This window comes from Schistocerca piceifrons, chromosome 5 (assembly GCF_021461385.2).
Source record: "Schistocerca piceifrons isolate TAMUIC-IGC-003096 chromosome 5, iqSchPice1.1, whole genome shotgun sequence".
Taxonomy (NCBI): domain Eukaryota; kingdom Metazoa; phylum Arthropoda; class Insecta; order Orthoptera; family Acrididae; genus Schistocerca; species Schistocerca piceifrons.
In genome coordinates, this window is record NC_060142.1 from 304,931,512 (window position 1) to 304,948,959 (window position 17,448).

General features: G+C 39.4%; 1 protein-coding gene across 1 annotated transcript in view; it reads right to left on the reverse strand.

Annotated features, from left to right (window-relative positions):
* Positions 1–17,448, reverse strand: part of LOC124797862 (rho guanine nucleotide exchange factor 18) — a 605,682-nt gene that overhangs the window by 277,283 nt on the left and 310,951 nt on the right. Inside the window, exons 3-5 of the mRNA XM_047260933.1 lie at positions 15,188–15,355; positions 11,731–11,822; positions 1,727–1,895 (exon numbers count right to left, since the gene is read on the reverse strand). Of these exons, the coding sequence (XP_047116889.1) occupies positions 1,727–1,895; positions 11,731–11,822; positions 15,188–15,355 (429 nt within the window). The remainder of the gene's footprint in view (positions 1–1,726; positions 1,896–11,730; positions 11,823–15,187; positions 15,356–17,448) is intronic.

Below are 17,448 nucleotides of genomic sequence, written 5' to 3' on the forward strand. Positions count from 1 at the left end.
ATGGCGAATGTCTGGTGAATGTTATCTGCCAGAGTGTGTAGTGCCAACAATAAAATTCACAGGTGGTGGTGGTGGTGGTGGTGGTATGGTGTGGTCGTGTTTTCCATGGAGGGGTCTTGCACCCCTTGTTGTTTTGCATGGTACTATCACGGCACAGGCCTACATTAATGTTTTAAGCACCTTCTTGCTTCTCATTGTTGGAAGAGCAATTCGGGGATGGTGACTGCATCTTTCAACACAATCGAGCACCTGTTCATAATGCACGGCCTGTGGTGGAGCGGTTACAGGACAATAACATTCCTGTAATGGACTGGCCTGCACAGAGTCCTGACCTGAATCCTACAGAAAACCTTTGGGATGTGTTGGAACGCCGACTTCGTGCCAGGCCTCACGATCAACACTGATACCTCTCCTCAGTGCAGCACTCCATGAAGAATAGGTGGCCATTCCCAAGAAACCTTCCAGCACCTGATTGAACATATGGCTGCAAGAGTGGAAGCTGTCATCAAGGCTAAGGGTGGGCAAACACCATATTGAATTCCAGCATTACTGATGGAGGGCGCCAAGAACTTTTAAGCCATTTTCAGCCAAGTGTCCGGATACTTTTGATCACCTGACACAGGCTAGCGCAGGATCAGCAATGCAACTGAAGGAGGATGTATAATTTTTTTTCCCCCAACATGAGAAGCAGCAGCAAAATCAGACGTCAATTTGTTTCAGAAAATTCAATCTGGATCATCACCTTGAAGCTTTCATTAATACACATCAAGAATACACTGATGTACATTCACCAATGCTGCAGGGCCATGTCAGTGCTATGTTAGTTGTGAGTACAGCATCCTGGAGGTAAGAGACACGAGTCTCCACGGCCATGGCATACACAATGAAAATGTGCCTGTGAGCAATGTTGCGCAGCCAAACAAAGTCAGGAACAGAGTTTCCCACTCACAATGTATGTGGCACTAGAGAGAAGTACTATTGATATCCAACATCACATGATAACTTGGCCATGCCCTCACAGGCAATGAAACCTGCAGGGACTATGCCCAGAACTCTGCTACAGATTCTCTAGTACTGCTGAAGACAATCTGGAAATGGATTTTCAACACTTTGCTTTAAGCATAGAACTGTCTGATTTACTAAGTGATAGCTCTTTCATGCCAGCCACACTGATACATCCTAAATCAGGAGCTGTGTTGTGCACTGTCTTCACTGCATCAGTGAATCCTTTGTGTTTACTAGTTACACTAGTGATCCAAATGCCCATATACATGAATGAATCTGAACTATTGCAACTAAGGTTCAAGAATCTCAAGAGTAATCATTTGTACTTTGTTAGAATAAATCAAGTATTGCATTTTTTTGGAACTCATTACAAATTCTACAGCCAGACTGACTTCATGTCATCATCCAGCAGGCTGCTGCTACTTTCAAATAACCGCTCTGTGTGTTTTCTCGGGCAAATTTCCAGTGACATAACTCTACAACCGTCCCAAATGCTGTGTGTGTCGCTTATTAAACTTTAATTTCAACCACTCTGAATGGTGCCAGTGCATTGCACCACTCGAGGCTGCCTTGCCAGTGGCCCACTATGTCGAAGGACTACAGTATTCTGCAGTTGTTGCTCACTCATGCATATTTTGTGGATGTGTTTGTGACAATGTAACACAATTACACAATGCATTCTGATTTACCAATACTTTTTTTTATATATATCAATGCATACCTTTTGTCTGTAGAGTTTCTGGGAAGCATGGGTTTACAGAAGATCCCAAGGGTGTGGGTTGTGTTGGTGATGAATTGAGTGAAGCCTCAACATCCAAGTCAGATGCACCTTCATTATTAAGAGATGGGCAAGAAGCACTCAGTCGGGAATACTGTGTCAGCCCCAAGATCTAAAAATAAAATAGCACATTATAATGAAAAATGTAAATCTGATTACAATACTGTAAAACTGTGTGGTGCTAAACATTTTCAGTATATAATGGACTTGTATATACAAATGAATTACTATGTAACAAGCCTGTAGAATTAGATATTGACATAACACATTAAATATTTTTCATTAAAGCCAAGCCAATAACAAGAAGAAGAAAAGATTCATGAAATTTTATCTCCAATAACTAGTATGGTAACAATAAATAGCCTGATATGAATACCTATTTTATCTTGCTCCACACACTCTCTGAAATCACATCTTCTTCCTCAGTACAGTTGTAGAAATAAAAAGAAAAGGGAGGTGTAAGTTATTCAGTCACATAGTTGAGGAGCATTAGAGCAGCAGTATGAGGGAAAGGGGAAAAAAATGTTAAAATGTCAGTTGCAGAAATGAACATCAATCTAGCCCACTGTGGCAGTATATGAGTGTAAACTCTGTGAAATGAAGAAGGAAAAGACATGTTGTTTACAAAATGAAAAGACAGGGTGACTACGAATGTGATAGAGACACACAAAAGGTTTGGTAAGCACATACAGAAATAGAAGTGTGAGGGAGCAGCAGACAATAGAAAGCGCTTGGATACAGCTACAATGTGCTGAGAAAGGATGGAAGTGCGAGACAAGAGGAAGTACTGCTCTACATTGTAATTCTGAGGAAAACTTTCACAAGTAAGATATTCTAAATTAGGAATGAGTTGTAACAACCATCCATACCTATGATATAAAGAATCTGTTAAACACTCACTTCTGATAATCAATATGCTCATATAAATTTGCAGAATTATGATGTGCTAGGCATTCGAGACAAAATACACACATACGAGCTACAAACTCAGAGACAGTAGTAAGGTTATTTTGACAATGGCCAAGACTGATGTAACTCCTGGAATAAAGGATTTTATCTTTTCGGAGGGGGGGGGGGGGGGGAGGGGGGGGCACTAAGACAAATACAATGAAGGATGAGGAATTAAGAAGTATTTAGTTGCATCTTTACAACAAATATACAGTCATTTCAGTACTGCCAAGAGCAATAGTAAGATACCACATAGAAGTTAAAAAACAGAGACGACTGCAAACATCTTAGACCCATCAACAGTCAATAGCAGTTCTTATCCTTCACCACTACATTATGGAACAATCTGTTTTTGAAAGTAGTATTTCCAACACAAAAACTTGTAACACAATGACAAAAGTATTAGTAGTGAACATTGTTCTGTATGTTACTTAGTTTTAGTAATAGTTTCTTAAGATGGAGGAAAAAAAAAATGCTTGCAGGTCATTCTACTTGTCTTATCATCAATATATGGTGCATTATCATCAATAGATAATCATTATCATCAATAGATAATCATTATCATCAATAGATAATCATTATCATCAATAGATAATCATTATCATCAATACATGGTGCAATGGTTTCTGCACACTTATGATAAGGACGACACATGACTTGGCAGTGGCAAAAGGGATTATTTGATTGGCTTGCTTTAAAGTTCATTTACTGAGATGGTGGCACATTTCACAGATCTCTCACTGGATACCATCCCAAAAACATATCAGGACAGGCTGATGTCCTTGTTGACAAGGGTCTATTTCACAATAGCAACTGGAAAAGAGTTGTGATGGACAAGGACGAATGGGGTACATACTGTTGGTTATGAAATGTTTGGTTAAACTTTATAAACAGCACTCCACACACTAACTTCGAAGTATACATTGGTAACGCTTGTCACAAGTGGTCACTACCTTTGAAACGATATCGCTGGTAATATTACAGCACACACACACACACAAAAGTTCCTTATATGCCAATAAAAGAAATTTCTGTCAATGGCAAAAGCAGAAAATGAAGAAAGGGCTATCCACATAACTAAATAACTCACACGCTATTGGCACACATGTATGTGATTATTTCATATGTTAATTCTCTTAAGTCAAATCCATTTCACATCTGTTCATTGGTTACCACATACAATCTTCCCCTTGGCTGCCTCCAACTTTACACACAGATGCGTTGCCAACATCTGCTCTATATTGCAGCAAGTGTGCGGCATTTAGTAATGTTTAGCTAGCTGCTGCACTGTACAAAAGAAATTATTACGGAATGACGATTCTGATCATTTCAAAACCACTGCCGAATGAACACTCAAGACTGTATTGCATCTAGCTGGTCTGCAGGAGGAGCTGTGGGGGAAGTAGTTTCAAACTGATGTCTTCTACATTCGAAACACATTTCAAGTCTGAACCACAGAGAATCACTAGGACACTCATGACCATTCTTTGCCCAGTAAGGTTATCTGAAGCTAATAGACATGTAGGCTATTTATTTTATTTTATTTTACTTACAAGTCAAGTGGTAGGACCAAATTGAGGAGCAAATCTCCAAGGTCATGGAACATGTCAGTATGTGAAATTACAACATAAAAGTAATAACGGACAAAAATAAATGTTCTTGAACCAAAAAAAGTCAGTATATAAGTTTAAATAAACACAATCAACAATGCAACAAGAATCAGCTTAATTTTTCAAGGAACTCCTCGACAGAATAGAAGAAGTGACACAAGAGGAAACTCTTCAGTTTTGATTTGAAAGTGCATAGATTACTGCTAAGATTTTTGAATTTGTATGATAGCCTATTGAAAATGGATGTAGCAGTATACTGCACACATTTCTGCTCACGAGTTAAGGAAGTCCGATCCAAACGCAGGTTTAATTTCTGCCGAGTATTAACTGAGTGAAAGCTGCTTATTCTTGGGAATAAGCTAATACTGTTAACAAGAAATGACAGTAAGGAATATATATATTGAGAGACCAATATCAAAATACCCAGACTCGTGAACAAGGGTCAACAAGAGGTTCACCACTCATTGCCCAAAATGCCCGTTGCCGAGTCAAAAATATCCTTCTAGAATGGGAAGGAAGAGGTACCCAAAATTTAATACCATTCGACATGAGTGAATTAAAAATAAGCAAAGTAGACTAATTTTTGTGTCGAACGATCACTCACTTCAGATAACATTTGAATAGCAAAAATGGTAGTATTAAGTCTTTGAACAAGATCCTGAACGTGGGTTTTCCACGACAGCTCACACTATCTATCTGAATACCTAGAAATTTGAACTGTTCAGTTTCACTAATCATATGCCCATTCCGTGAAATTAAAGCATCAGGTTTTGTTGAATGGTGTGTAGCAACTGCAAAAACTTAGTCTTACTGTGATTTAGCACTGACCACTGAGAGGTTCAAGGCGCTTCAGTCCGGAACTGTGCTGCTGCTACGGTCGCAGGTTCGAATCCTGCCTCGGATGTGGATGTGTGTGATGTCCATAGGTTATTAAGGTTTAAGTAGTTCTACGTCTAGGGGACTGATGACCTCAGATGTTAAGTCCCATAGTGCTTAGAGTCATTTTTTTGTGATTTAGCATTAGTTTGTTTCCTACAAGACATGAACTTAGGTCATGTTCTGCCCTACTTGAAACTGAGCCAATGTTGCACACAACATCCTTCACTACCAAACAGAAATATTTTAGAGTTACCTGTAATACTAGAGGGCAATTCATTTATACACTACTGGCCATTAAAATTGCTACACCATGAAGATGAAGTGCGACAGACGCGAAATTTAACCGACAGGAAGAAGACGCCGTGATATGCAAATGATTAGCTTTTCAGAGCATTCAAAAAAGGCTGGCATCGGTGGTGACATGTACAACATGCTGATATGAGAAAAGTTTCCAACCGATTTCTCATACACAAACAGCAGTTGACCGGCGTTGCCTGGTGAAACATTGTTGTGATGCCTCGTGTAAGGAGAAGAAATTCGTGCCATCACGTTTCCAACTTTGATAAAGGTCAGATTGTAGCCTATCGCGATTGCGGTTTATTGTATCGCGACATTGTTGCTCGCATTGATCCAGATCCAATGACTGTTAGCAGAATATGGAATCGGTAGGTTCAGCAGGGTAATACGGAACACCGTGCTGGATCCCAACAGCCTCGTATCACTAGCAGTCGAGATGACAGGCATCTTATCTGCATGGCTGTAACGGATCGTGCAGCCACGTCTCGATCCCTGAGTCAACAGATGGGGACGTTTGCAAGACAACAACCATCTGCACGAACAGTTCGACGATGTTTGCAGCAGCATGGACTATCAGCTCTGAGATCATGGCTGCGGTTACCCTTGACACTGCATCACAGACAGGAGCGCCTGCGATGGTGTACTCAACGACGAACTTGGGTGCACGAATGGCAAAACGTCATTTTTTCAGATGAATCCAGGTTCTGTTTACAGCATCATGATGGTCGCATCTGTGTTTGGCGACATTGTGGTGAACACACATTGGAAGTGTGTATTCGTCATCGCCATACTGGCGTATCATCCAGCGTGATGGTATGGGATGCCATTGGTTACACGTCTCTGTCACCTCTTCTTCGCATTGACGGCACTTTGAGCAGTGGACGTTACATTTCAGATGTGTTACGACCCGTGGCTCTACCCTTCATTCGATCCCTGCAAAACCCTACATTTCAGCAGGATAATTCACGACCGCATGTTGCAGGTCCTGTATGGGCCTTTCTGGATACAGAAAATGTTTGACTGCTGCCCTGGCCAGCACATTCTCCAGATCTCCCACAATTGAAAATGTCTTGTCAATGGTGGCCGAGCAACTGGCTCGTGACAATACGCCAGTCACTACTCTTGATGAACTGTGGTAATGTGTTGAAGCTGCATGGGCAGCCGTACCTGTACACGCCATCCAAGCTCTGTTTGACTCAATGCCCAGGTGTATCAAGGCCGTTATTACGAACAGAGGTGGTTGTTCTGGGTACTGATTTCTCAGGATCTATGAACCCAAATTGCGTGAAAACATATTTGTCCAATGAAAACCCATTTATCATCTGCATATCTTCTTGGTGTAGCAATTTTAATGGCCAGTAGTGTATAAATAAGGAACAGGAGTGGCCCCAACACTGATCCCTGGGGCATCCCCCACTTGACCGTACCCCATGCAGACCCCATATCACAGCTATTATCAACATTGTGAATAATGATCTTTTGCAGTCTGTTGCTTAAGTGAGAGGTAAACCAACCATGAGCTACTCCTCGTAGTCCATAACGGTCCAACTTCTGGAGCAATATTTTGTGATCAACACAATCAAATGCCTTAGTTAAATCAAAAAATATGCCAAGTGTTTGAAACCTTTCGTTTAACCCATCCAGTACCTCACAGAGTAAAGAGAATATAGCATTTTCAGTTGTTAAAGGACTTCTAAAGCTGAACTGTACATTTGATAGCAAATCATGTGATATAAAATGATCAATTGTCCCTACCTACATAGCCTGTTCAATAACATTTCACCCTTTTTATAGAGCGGCTTTACTACCGAGTACTTTAATCGTTCAGGAAACTGACCATTCCTAAAGGAAAAATTACAAATGTGACTAAATACAGGGGTAACATTTGCAGCACAGTACTTTTATATTCTGCTAGGCACTCCATCTTAACCATGAGAGTCCTTAGTCTTCAGCGATTTAATTACTGACTCAATCTCCCCCTTGTCAGTACCACAGAGAAGTATTTTAGACATCAATCTCGGAAAGGCATTTGCCAGATTAGATTAGATTAGTATATACACAATACATCATTTGTTTCTATTAAAAAATTCGTCAATGGAGTAGAAGGAGTTGGCCACTAGTAAGTCTTTCAGGCTCCTTTTAAATTGATCTTTATTTGTAACTAAATTTTTTATGTTTGCTGGCAAATTATTGAAGATGAGTGTTCCTGAGTAGTGGACCCCTTTTTGAACTAAAGTAAGTGCTTTTAAGTCTTTGTGCAGATCAATTTTGTTCCTGGTATTGTATGTATGAACTGAGCTGTTTGTTGGAAAAAGAGATATATTATTTAGGACAAATTTCATTAAGAAGTAAATATACTGAGAGGCAGTGGTTAATATACCCAGTTCTTTGAAGAGGTTTCTACATGACGTCCGTGATTTTACTCCACAAATAATAAGTATTACACGCTTTTGGACTCTGAAAATTTTTGTTTGACTTGAAGAGTTACCCCAAAATATTATACCATATGACATTATGGAATGAAAGTAGGCAAAGTATGCAAGCTTTTTCATTTTTATGTCACCTATGTCTGCTAACACTCGAATTGCAAATACAGATTTGTTAAGGCGTTTCTGCAGTTCTGTGGTGTGCTCCTCCCAACTGAATTTATTATCAAGTTGTAATCCTAGGAATTTAAGACTGTCAACCTCTTCTATCTGCTCTTCTTCATACTTTATGCATATGCTGGGTGAAAACCTCTTACAGGTTCTGAATTGCATGTAGTGAGTCTTTTCAAAGTTTAATGTCAGTGAGTTGGCTTTAAACCATTTATTAATATCCATGAAAATATCATTAGCCAAGAAAGTTATATGATTCCCTGGAGAAACTAAATTTTTATTTAATTCATCAGCAATGCTCAGAAAATGATTGTTAATTACTGTACATATATCTGATTTATCAGTAACAGAAATATTTTTACTACGAACTGACTTTATATCGTAGACCTTGTGCTGCTGACCAGACACTTCCTTCACAACTGACCATATGGTTTTAATTTTATCCTGTGAATTAGCTATTCTATTTGCGTAACACACACTCTTTGCCTTCCTAATAACATTTTAAGCACCTTACACTACTGTTGGTAATGGGCTACTGTAGCTTGATTGTGACTACTTCTAACATTTTGATATAATTCCCACTTTGTTCTACAAGATATTCTTATCCCATTAGTCAGCCACCCGGGCTGCCTATTACCGCTAGTACCCTATTTAGAACGTTCTAGTGGAAAGCAACTCTCAAAGAGCACAAGGGATATGTTAAGGAAAGCATTATACTTGTCATCTATGTTACTGGCACTGCGAACATCCTGCCACTCTTGTTCCTTGACAAGGTTTAGAAAACTCTCTATTGCTGTTGGATTAACTTTCCTATATAGTTTGTAATTAAATGTGACATTTGTTTGAGTACTACAGCCTTTTAGTGTTAAAATTTGTGCATCATGGCCTGAAAGAAACACAATCTGCATCAGATCATATGAATTTATCAGATCTACCAACATCCTTTTTCTTGCACCATTATACACAAAATTTATATTGAAGTCTCCGCATACAACTAATTTCTGGTACTTCCTACAAAGTGAATCAAGAACCCTCTCCAGCTTGAGCAGAAAAGCTCCGAAGTCAGAGTTAGGGGATCTATAAACAACAACAATTAGAAATTTAGTTTTACTAAATTCAACTGCCCCACACAACATTCAAATATCTGTTCAGCCCAGTGCCATTATACGTCTATGGATTCAAATGGAATCCTGTTTTTTATGTACATAGCCACCCCCTACCCCGCATCCCCCCCCCCCCCACCCCACAAGGAACTCCTTGAAAAACAGCCAGCTAATCTGTATCCTGGTAAAGGAAGCCTCTGAATTGTCAAATTATTTATGTGGTGCTCTGATATACCAATAATTTCAGAGTCAACATCTATAAGCAGTTCACTAACTTTATCCCTAATACCTCTTATATTTTGATGAAATACTTGGAAGTATTACATCCTCAGAAAGTAAGCACTTAGTGGTACTTCCTTTAAGCAGGTATACCTATCAGCTGACTTCCATCTAAAAAAGGTGCCGCTCTAACACCAACTACTACAGGAATTTTTCCATGAGTGATCCTCCACCACCACCACCACCACCACCACCACCACCACCCACTACATTGCCACCAATAAGCTTTGCCAGCCTCCCCTTCCCATACCTATTGATGTGCAGGCCATGCCTAGTGTGATCCCGATCTACTGATAGACCCATCTGGCACCACTGAGATGTGACCCATGCCCTCTGCCATTAGCGCCCTCCACAGCCCCATGTTAACACGCTTAAGAACCACATTAAGATGAGGCCGATCAGGATGCTGAAACAGTTGCATGAAATGCACATTAGGGCCACCAGTTTGAGTAGCTATCTTTACCAGGTCACCACCTACATCATATTCCCCATCCCTATCAAGACTGTTCCCTGCTCCACCCCCTATCACTTCCTGATCCTCCTCCATAAAATTCCTACATAACTCCCCTATGCTGTTAGTCACCTGAGCCAACCCTGCACTAGGCTTCACAATGCTTGTGACCTGGTACTCACTCCCAACACTTCCTGCAACTGCTGGCCCACACCTCTACCATGCGAGCTACCTAGCAGCAGAACCTCCTCCTTTCTGTTTGACTTTGCAACTAACCTAGCCCTCCTAACTGCTGAGGACTGCAGCATGTTCCCTACATCTACAGCTACACGAGGTTCCACTCCACTAAACTCTGACAGTTGGTCAAATCGATTGTATATATGCAAAGTTTAACTGAATACCTCCTCTTCCTAGCTGCCTTCTTGCCTAGTTCCAAGAGGCAGTTCCCATTCCCCACCACCCTTAACCCCCCTCAACGTATCTAGTTCCTCCTTTACATGTTGTAATTGCACCCTAAGGGCACAGATCTTACACTCCTGTTCCTCTAACAACTTATTTCTACTACAGATTCTGCATTTCCAGTAGAGGATCTCACTATAATGTACATTGGCTTCCCCACTGCATTCCCCCTAATGAAAATGCTTTGAATAAATTCCACACCATAACCCACTACTCACAAACCTATGACAGAGTCCCACACTTCTCACTCATGGTAAAACTTTACAGTTACCGAAAAAAAAACTATACATCTAAGTTACCGAAGTTCAGTTAAACCAGTAGAACTAATTATAGAACTAATGTATGGTGATCACTTTGTTTCAGTGTGGTGTAATGGCACACAGAGGCAGCTGCAAATTTTTAGAGATTTTCTTTTTAGAGATAAGATAAAAGATTAAAAGATTTCTTGACCACAAAAAAATCTTCACACATAAAAGAAATGCTAGACAGATTACACTGGTGAGACATTCTAAATAATGGAACTGCACTACTCAATATATTTATGCAGAAGTACCTAACGTATAGAGAACTGAACAAGACAGGAGAATATTTCAGTTTTCTCAGAGGTAATCTTGCTCAAAATCTGATTGATAGGAAGGACTCACAGACATAATCAGTCTTTTACGGTATTTTCTTGGTACCTGCACTCTTGTCTGCCGTAGACTATGGAAATGGAGTTTCCGCATAGCTAGAGATGCAAAAACCAATTGGTTAATAACAAAGAAAACATAAAGAGTGGAAAATGGGTAAAATGAGATCGCAATACAATTGTGATACTTCAGATTCATCTCTTCCTTTCAGCTACTACTCTGTGTTTGCAATATTCTTCCTACCATATAACTTGTCTATAGTACTTCTCCATCAGTGTTCACTTCCTTCCTAATCTAGTACATCACTGTTAACAGCAATTCTCTATAAACCATTTTCACACGGGCAAATATTAATCTTTTATACATTTGATACATTATGTTGTCTGCCTTTTCTGTATCATATAATTAATCTGACAAAATGTTAAACCAGTTCATAGCCCACCTGCTTTCCTGTATTGTAAGACCCAAAGGTAACTCTGAACTAAAATGCTAAGTGTCATCATCTACGTAATGTTGTCACTCTAACAAAACATTTTAATTGATACCACCCCCAATCCCACCACCACCACCACCACCACCACCACCACCACCAACTCCTCCTTTCCATATTTTCCCAACAAATAATCAAATTAACAACATGTTCAATAATTACGTTAATTGGTGTTAAAAGTTTATAAACAATGACACAAGCATACCTGAGCATGTATTGCATGAATTGCCTGTGTATTCAGGTCTCTCATCTGCTGCACATTTTCATGTATCTCATGGAGATGCTGCAAGTTGTCTTCTGAAAAATTATATAAAAGAACTAAGTATGCTTTAAGAACATACACGTTACTTTATGATAAACAGCAAATACTCATGAAAAATAAAACAGCTTACCCCAACAGCTGTTTTAATGTCATACATAGCACAAAACTTTCAGAAATCGCCAGGAGCCCACACATGACTTACTGATGTATACATCAGTAATAAAAAAGAACGAATAAATAAATAAATTTTCAACAATTCAAATTCAATTTTTGACTGTAATCAGGAACTTGCAGCCTTCACAGGACTGCTGATTGAACATTTGGGATCATCTTTGCATTTATCCAGGAGGGATGCATCATACACAACAGTATCAGCTCACTCCTCTTCTGCATTTTATTCTTCTTGGCAGTCAACAATTTTTGTATGGGCCAGTCTATTGTTCACGTAATTTCTAATTTCGCCAACATGTCATTTAAAATATCAGCTACCATGAACAGCATCTCTATTGATTTGAAAGGTGAAAGCTACGGATATCTCCAGTAAAAAATGCATACTTACTCTCCAAGTAAACTACACACGAGATCTCCGTTAAATTAAATGTTGGGACAACTGGTTCAGAAGGTTTCCCAAAATCAGTTATATAGCATCTCATTTTACATTCATTTAACCCATTAACTATATATGTTTTTAATTTTAATTCAGTGTTACTGCGTACCATTCAATACTATCTGACAAGAATAAATAGCATGTTCTGTGCTACTGTTTGTACTGTATCAAATACCAAGGCTGCAGCTTTCGTGGCCAGCCAACCACAGACTGGGCATGAAAATGACCGTAATCCAAAATACAAGTAGCTAATAGGTTAAACATTTTACCTGAGAAAGGCTACACAACTGAAACATTGTAGTGCACAACACAAAAATAAAATGACAATGAGAAACAGCTGATGCAGGGAACTTTTCTTTTTCCTCTCCTTCAAGAAGTTTATGTCAACTGCGGACACTGTTGCAACTAAATGATTTGAAATTTGTAGGGAAAGTTGCCTGGCCCGACTGTCTAGTAGTACAGCCAGAGGCGATTTAAGGCTAGGATACAAATGGCTGCTTCGAGCGCCAAGCTGAGAGAGGCATTAGAGGCAAGCAACTGTAAAATCTGTGTACAGGGTACAAATAATTTGTTGAGAAAACTGATACAGCACAAAGTATATGATAATATTGGAGGAAGCAAAAACTTTCCAGTAAACTTGGAGCCACAATAGAGCCATCTGCTAGGTACTGCTAATGTACGATTACAAGATGTCACTGACTTCAGTATGAAACTAGTTAGCATTAATGCATTTGAAACACAATCATTTCAACTAAGGCCTCACATAAATAGGCTCAAATTCCACCCAAGTCTGGATTTAACAAGAAATGGATCTACATCACCCTCCACAAGCCACCTAACAGTGTGTGGTGGAGGGTACTTCTGGTACCACTGAGTGACTTCCTCCCCCTCTCTGTTTAACTCGCAAATAGTATGTGGGACAAATTATCATTGGATATTGGTTAGCACTTGTATTTGCTCTAATTTCTCAAATGTCACAGTAAAAGTCATTTTGCAAGATGTGAGTCATAGGAAGTAATATCTTGTCCGACTCTTCCTGGAAAATGCTCTCTCAAAATGTTAATATTAAACCTCTCAATGATGCACAATGCCTCTCTTGCAGTATCTGCCACTGGAGTTTGTTGTGTGTGTCTGCGACGTTTTCGCAGTGACTAAATGATCCCATGATGAAATGCCCTGCTCTTTGTTGGATCTTCTCTATACTTTCTATCATGCTTACCTGGTAAGGATCCCACATTCCATATTGATAAGAAGCAGTCAAACAAGCGCCTTTTAAGCCACTTCCTTCCTGGATTAGTTACATTTCCTTAAGATTCTTCCTACGAATATATTAGTTGTTTCATGTCATCACTCCATTCAAGGTCGCTCTCGATAGTTACTCCTAGGTATTTTATGGTAGAGGCTGTTTGTAGCAGTTTCTTACCAACAGTGTAGTTGTATAGTTGTGGCTTTCTTTTTTTATGTATGCACAATATGTTACATCTTTTTATGTTCAGGATCAACCGCCAGAGGGTGCACCATTCATCAATCCTCTGCAGTTCATTCCACAAACTGATACTCTTCTGGTGTTGCTACTTTGTTATAAACAACCACACCATCTGCAAACAGTTTCAAGGTTCTTCTGACACTTTCTAACAGATCATTCACATACACTGTAAACAGTAATGGTCCTATCACACTTCATTCAGGAACAATGCTATGGATCTCATAGAGCAAAAGAGTGAGCTGAGTTTTGCACAATCTGCGTTTGTGGAATCCGTGTTGATTTTTGTAGAGATTTTCATTCTCCAAAAAGTCGTAATTCTTGAACATTAACAACTCTTCATAATTTTATGACTGACTGACCCAACAGTTCAAGGCCTATAATTATGTGCATCAGTCCTACAACTCTTCCTGAAAATGGGAATGACCCGCTTTTTTTTTCAATCGCTTGGTACACTTTGTTACTATAGTCATCTATAATAAACTGTTGCTAGAAGGGTAGCAAGTTTTCTCGCATAATCTTTATAGAATCTTGTCAGTGTCTCATCTTCTCCTGATGCCTTTCCATTACTAAGCAAATGTGATGTTCTCTTCTGTTCTGTGATGGGTTACTCTAAATATCTGTCATTTTGATGATCGTGTGATGATTGAAAGGAGGGACCATGTTATGACCTCCTACAGTTTTGGTACCAGTACGGTCACTGAGTGAATAATAGAGGACTGCAAACTGATTACTGATTTTATGCAAGACCAAAAGGTTGTAGGGTTTTTACGCAAACTGGTTGAAAAAATTTTACTTTCATAGTCACTGAACACTTCTCTCATTGCTCTCCTTACACTTGTCTTCACTTTGTTCAGCTTTCATTTGTCAGCCAGGTTTTGACTTTTCTTGAATCTGTGATGAAGCTCTTTTTGTTTACGTAGGAGTTTTCTAACACAGCTATTAAACCATGGTGGATCTTTCCCATCCCTTATGGCCTTGCTCTGAATATAATTGTTTATGGCATACTGAATGATTCTTTTGAATTTGTTCCATTTGTGCTCCACATTTTTGTCCTCATCAGTGAATATTTGATGGTGACTACTCAGATACTATGCTGTTTGTATCCTGTCACTCTTGCCAAGTAAAAGTATCTTCCTACCTTTCTTAACTTTCCTTGTAAAACCAGTAGTCATAGTTGCTATCATAGTCTTATTATCACTGATAAATGTATTTAAGGAGGCACATGGAGACAATTTACATATTTAAATAATCTGGAAACATTGCAATATTACTGAATATCAGAGATAAGTGCACAAACGGGGACTTACCCAGCACTGGATAGACCTTGGTACCAGGTGAATGAGGAGTGACACTAATCGTGGGAACTTCATGCTTATTAACTGCCATTGGTGCACCAGAGTTGGACTCAACGGACGGCTGGTCCTCTGACAAGTAGTCTGTGATCACATCTTCATCACTGTCATCTGGACATTCATCTGGAAGGAATGAAACAACAGCCATGAATCATGTATGGGATGCCCACCTACTAAGTAAATGATGAAGTTACTAAAACGCAAAACACAACACAAGACTAAAAAAGGGATGTACTAGAGGCCAGAGATCAGACAGAATAGTATCCTGAAATGCCCGTACCATCCGATGACAGTTTTTATTCCCTTGGTCACAGCAGAGTGGAAAGAGGGCCAGTTTAATGCCCAGGTGACACATGGAGATAACTGTAACATTTCTACACAGGACTTAATCACAGTTAGTAACAGTCACTAGGGGCATCCAGCTGGGGTGCCCCAAGTGCCAGATTTGCATACAGGGTGGCCAGAAACAGTCTGGAAAGCTTGTAAAGTTGTTGCAGGGCAGGTTGTGCTGAGAAATAATTGTTAAGGGAAAAATGTGATATGTTGCGCAGTTTCCGAGTTAATTAGCATCGAAGCTAGCCAATCAGCCCTTGATGCGTGCAAATTCAAGCAGTCTGCCAGATACAATTAGTGTCTGTTGTTCTCACAGCGTAGCAGAGAGCACACAAGATTGCTTGGCCTTTATTCATCTTTGATCCTTACTTCTGTCTCTTATTCAATTTATGCACAGCTTTCTTGTTCAGTTTCAAGTAACCAAATGAAGCACATATTTGGCGACACTGTCTCTGGTGGGTCGCATTAATTTGTGTGTGCACCATATTGAATTATTTTTCTTAACAATTACTTCTCAGCACAACCTACCCAGCAACACATAAAAGTTTATAGACTGTTTCTGACCACCGCATATAGTGCGTGAATTAGCAATGAAAAATGACACAGTAAAAACTTTATGATGCAAAAAGGGATTTTTTTTTGGGGGGGGGGGGGGGGGGTGCATCGAAACAAAAGTCGCTTGGGTGGAATAATGTTCTTGAACTGACCCTGACTAGAAACAAACATCTGGACGATTCAACAATATACCACTGTCTGAGAATTGTTTATGAGAAGTGGGTGAAGAGTGGAGGAAGCAAGCTCTGTCTCTATCAGACATGTACTTGGAAAGGAGCTCTGCACAGAGAGCAAGTGCGACCTCCACACTCAGTATTGTCACTTTAGCTATCTTTGTGCTTTGCACAGAGCATCCGCTCTCATGGCGAGCAGTAAAATAAATCTATCCAAAGAGAGGCACACCTACTGCTCAGAAGGTATTAGGAACTGTTTTATCACTCATACTAAAAGTAACACCAAGAACCATACAGAATTTGGCAGAGGGTTCACTTCCACCTTTCACCATACTGCAGAACTTTATTATACACAGTGCATTATGAAATGATGTATCCTAATACTAGATAAAAGTGTCAACATGTGCTTTTTGAAAATGCTGAGCACTTCCTGTCATAGAGGTGGAGTGGATACACGAATCATCAGCAACTTGATATGGTTGTAGCTATGAGCTCTTTAAAAGCTACTGCAAGGAAAAACAGTTTCATTACAAGAAAATCTGTCAACATCAACACAAGTTATGGCAGTTATAATTTCCAGAAATAGCTTGGTTCCCCTCAAAATGAAAATTTGTTTTGAGTTGAATAGATGATGGTACAGTCGAGAAAATTAGATTCAGAAATGAAATGGATCTGTTCTTTGACTGTGCAGCTTAACTGAATCAGTCATCACTTAAATTCATCTACGATTGTTAATATGTCAAATATAAGAATGGAGATCAAAGAAAATATTAGTCCTCCTCAAATGCTTCTAGCTGAGGAATCAAGAGACACCTTTGGTATTCTGTAAGAATATTATTTGATCAAGTCCATGACTTGTGATATGTTATGCTTCAGTTGCTTACTTGCATTTACCCTCAACAAACAGGCTTGGCTTTTGTCTTATCTATGATGGAATTCCCACTTTCTTTAGCTGTTTCCATCTTGGGTGTCACCAATGTATCTTCAGGTGCAAAAATGCTAACAAAATCTCCAGAAATGAGGAAATGACACCCACAGCTCCATTCAGAGACTCAAGAAGTAATAAGTGAGACTAATGTACAAGACCATCTCATTTTTACAGTGTTCTTGCATATACTATTTGCAGATGTGTAGTGAGCTGCTTAAGACACATTA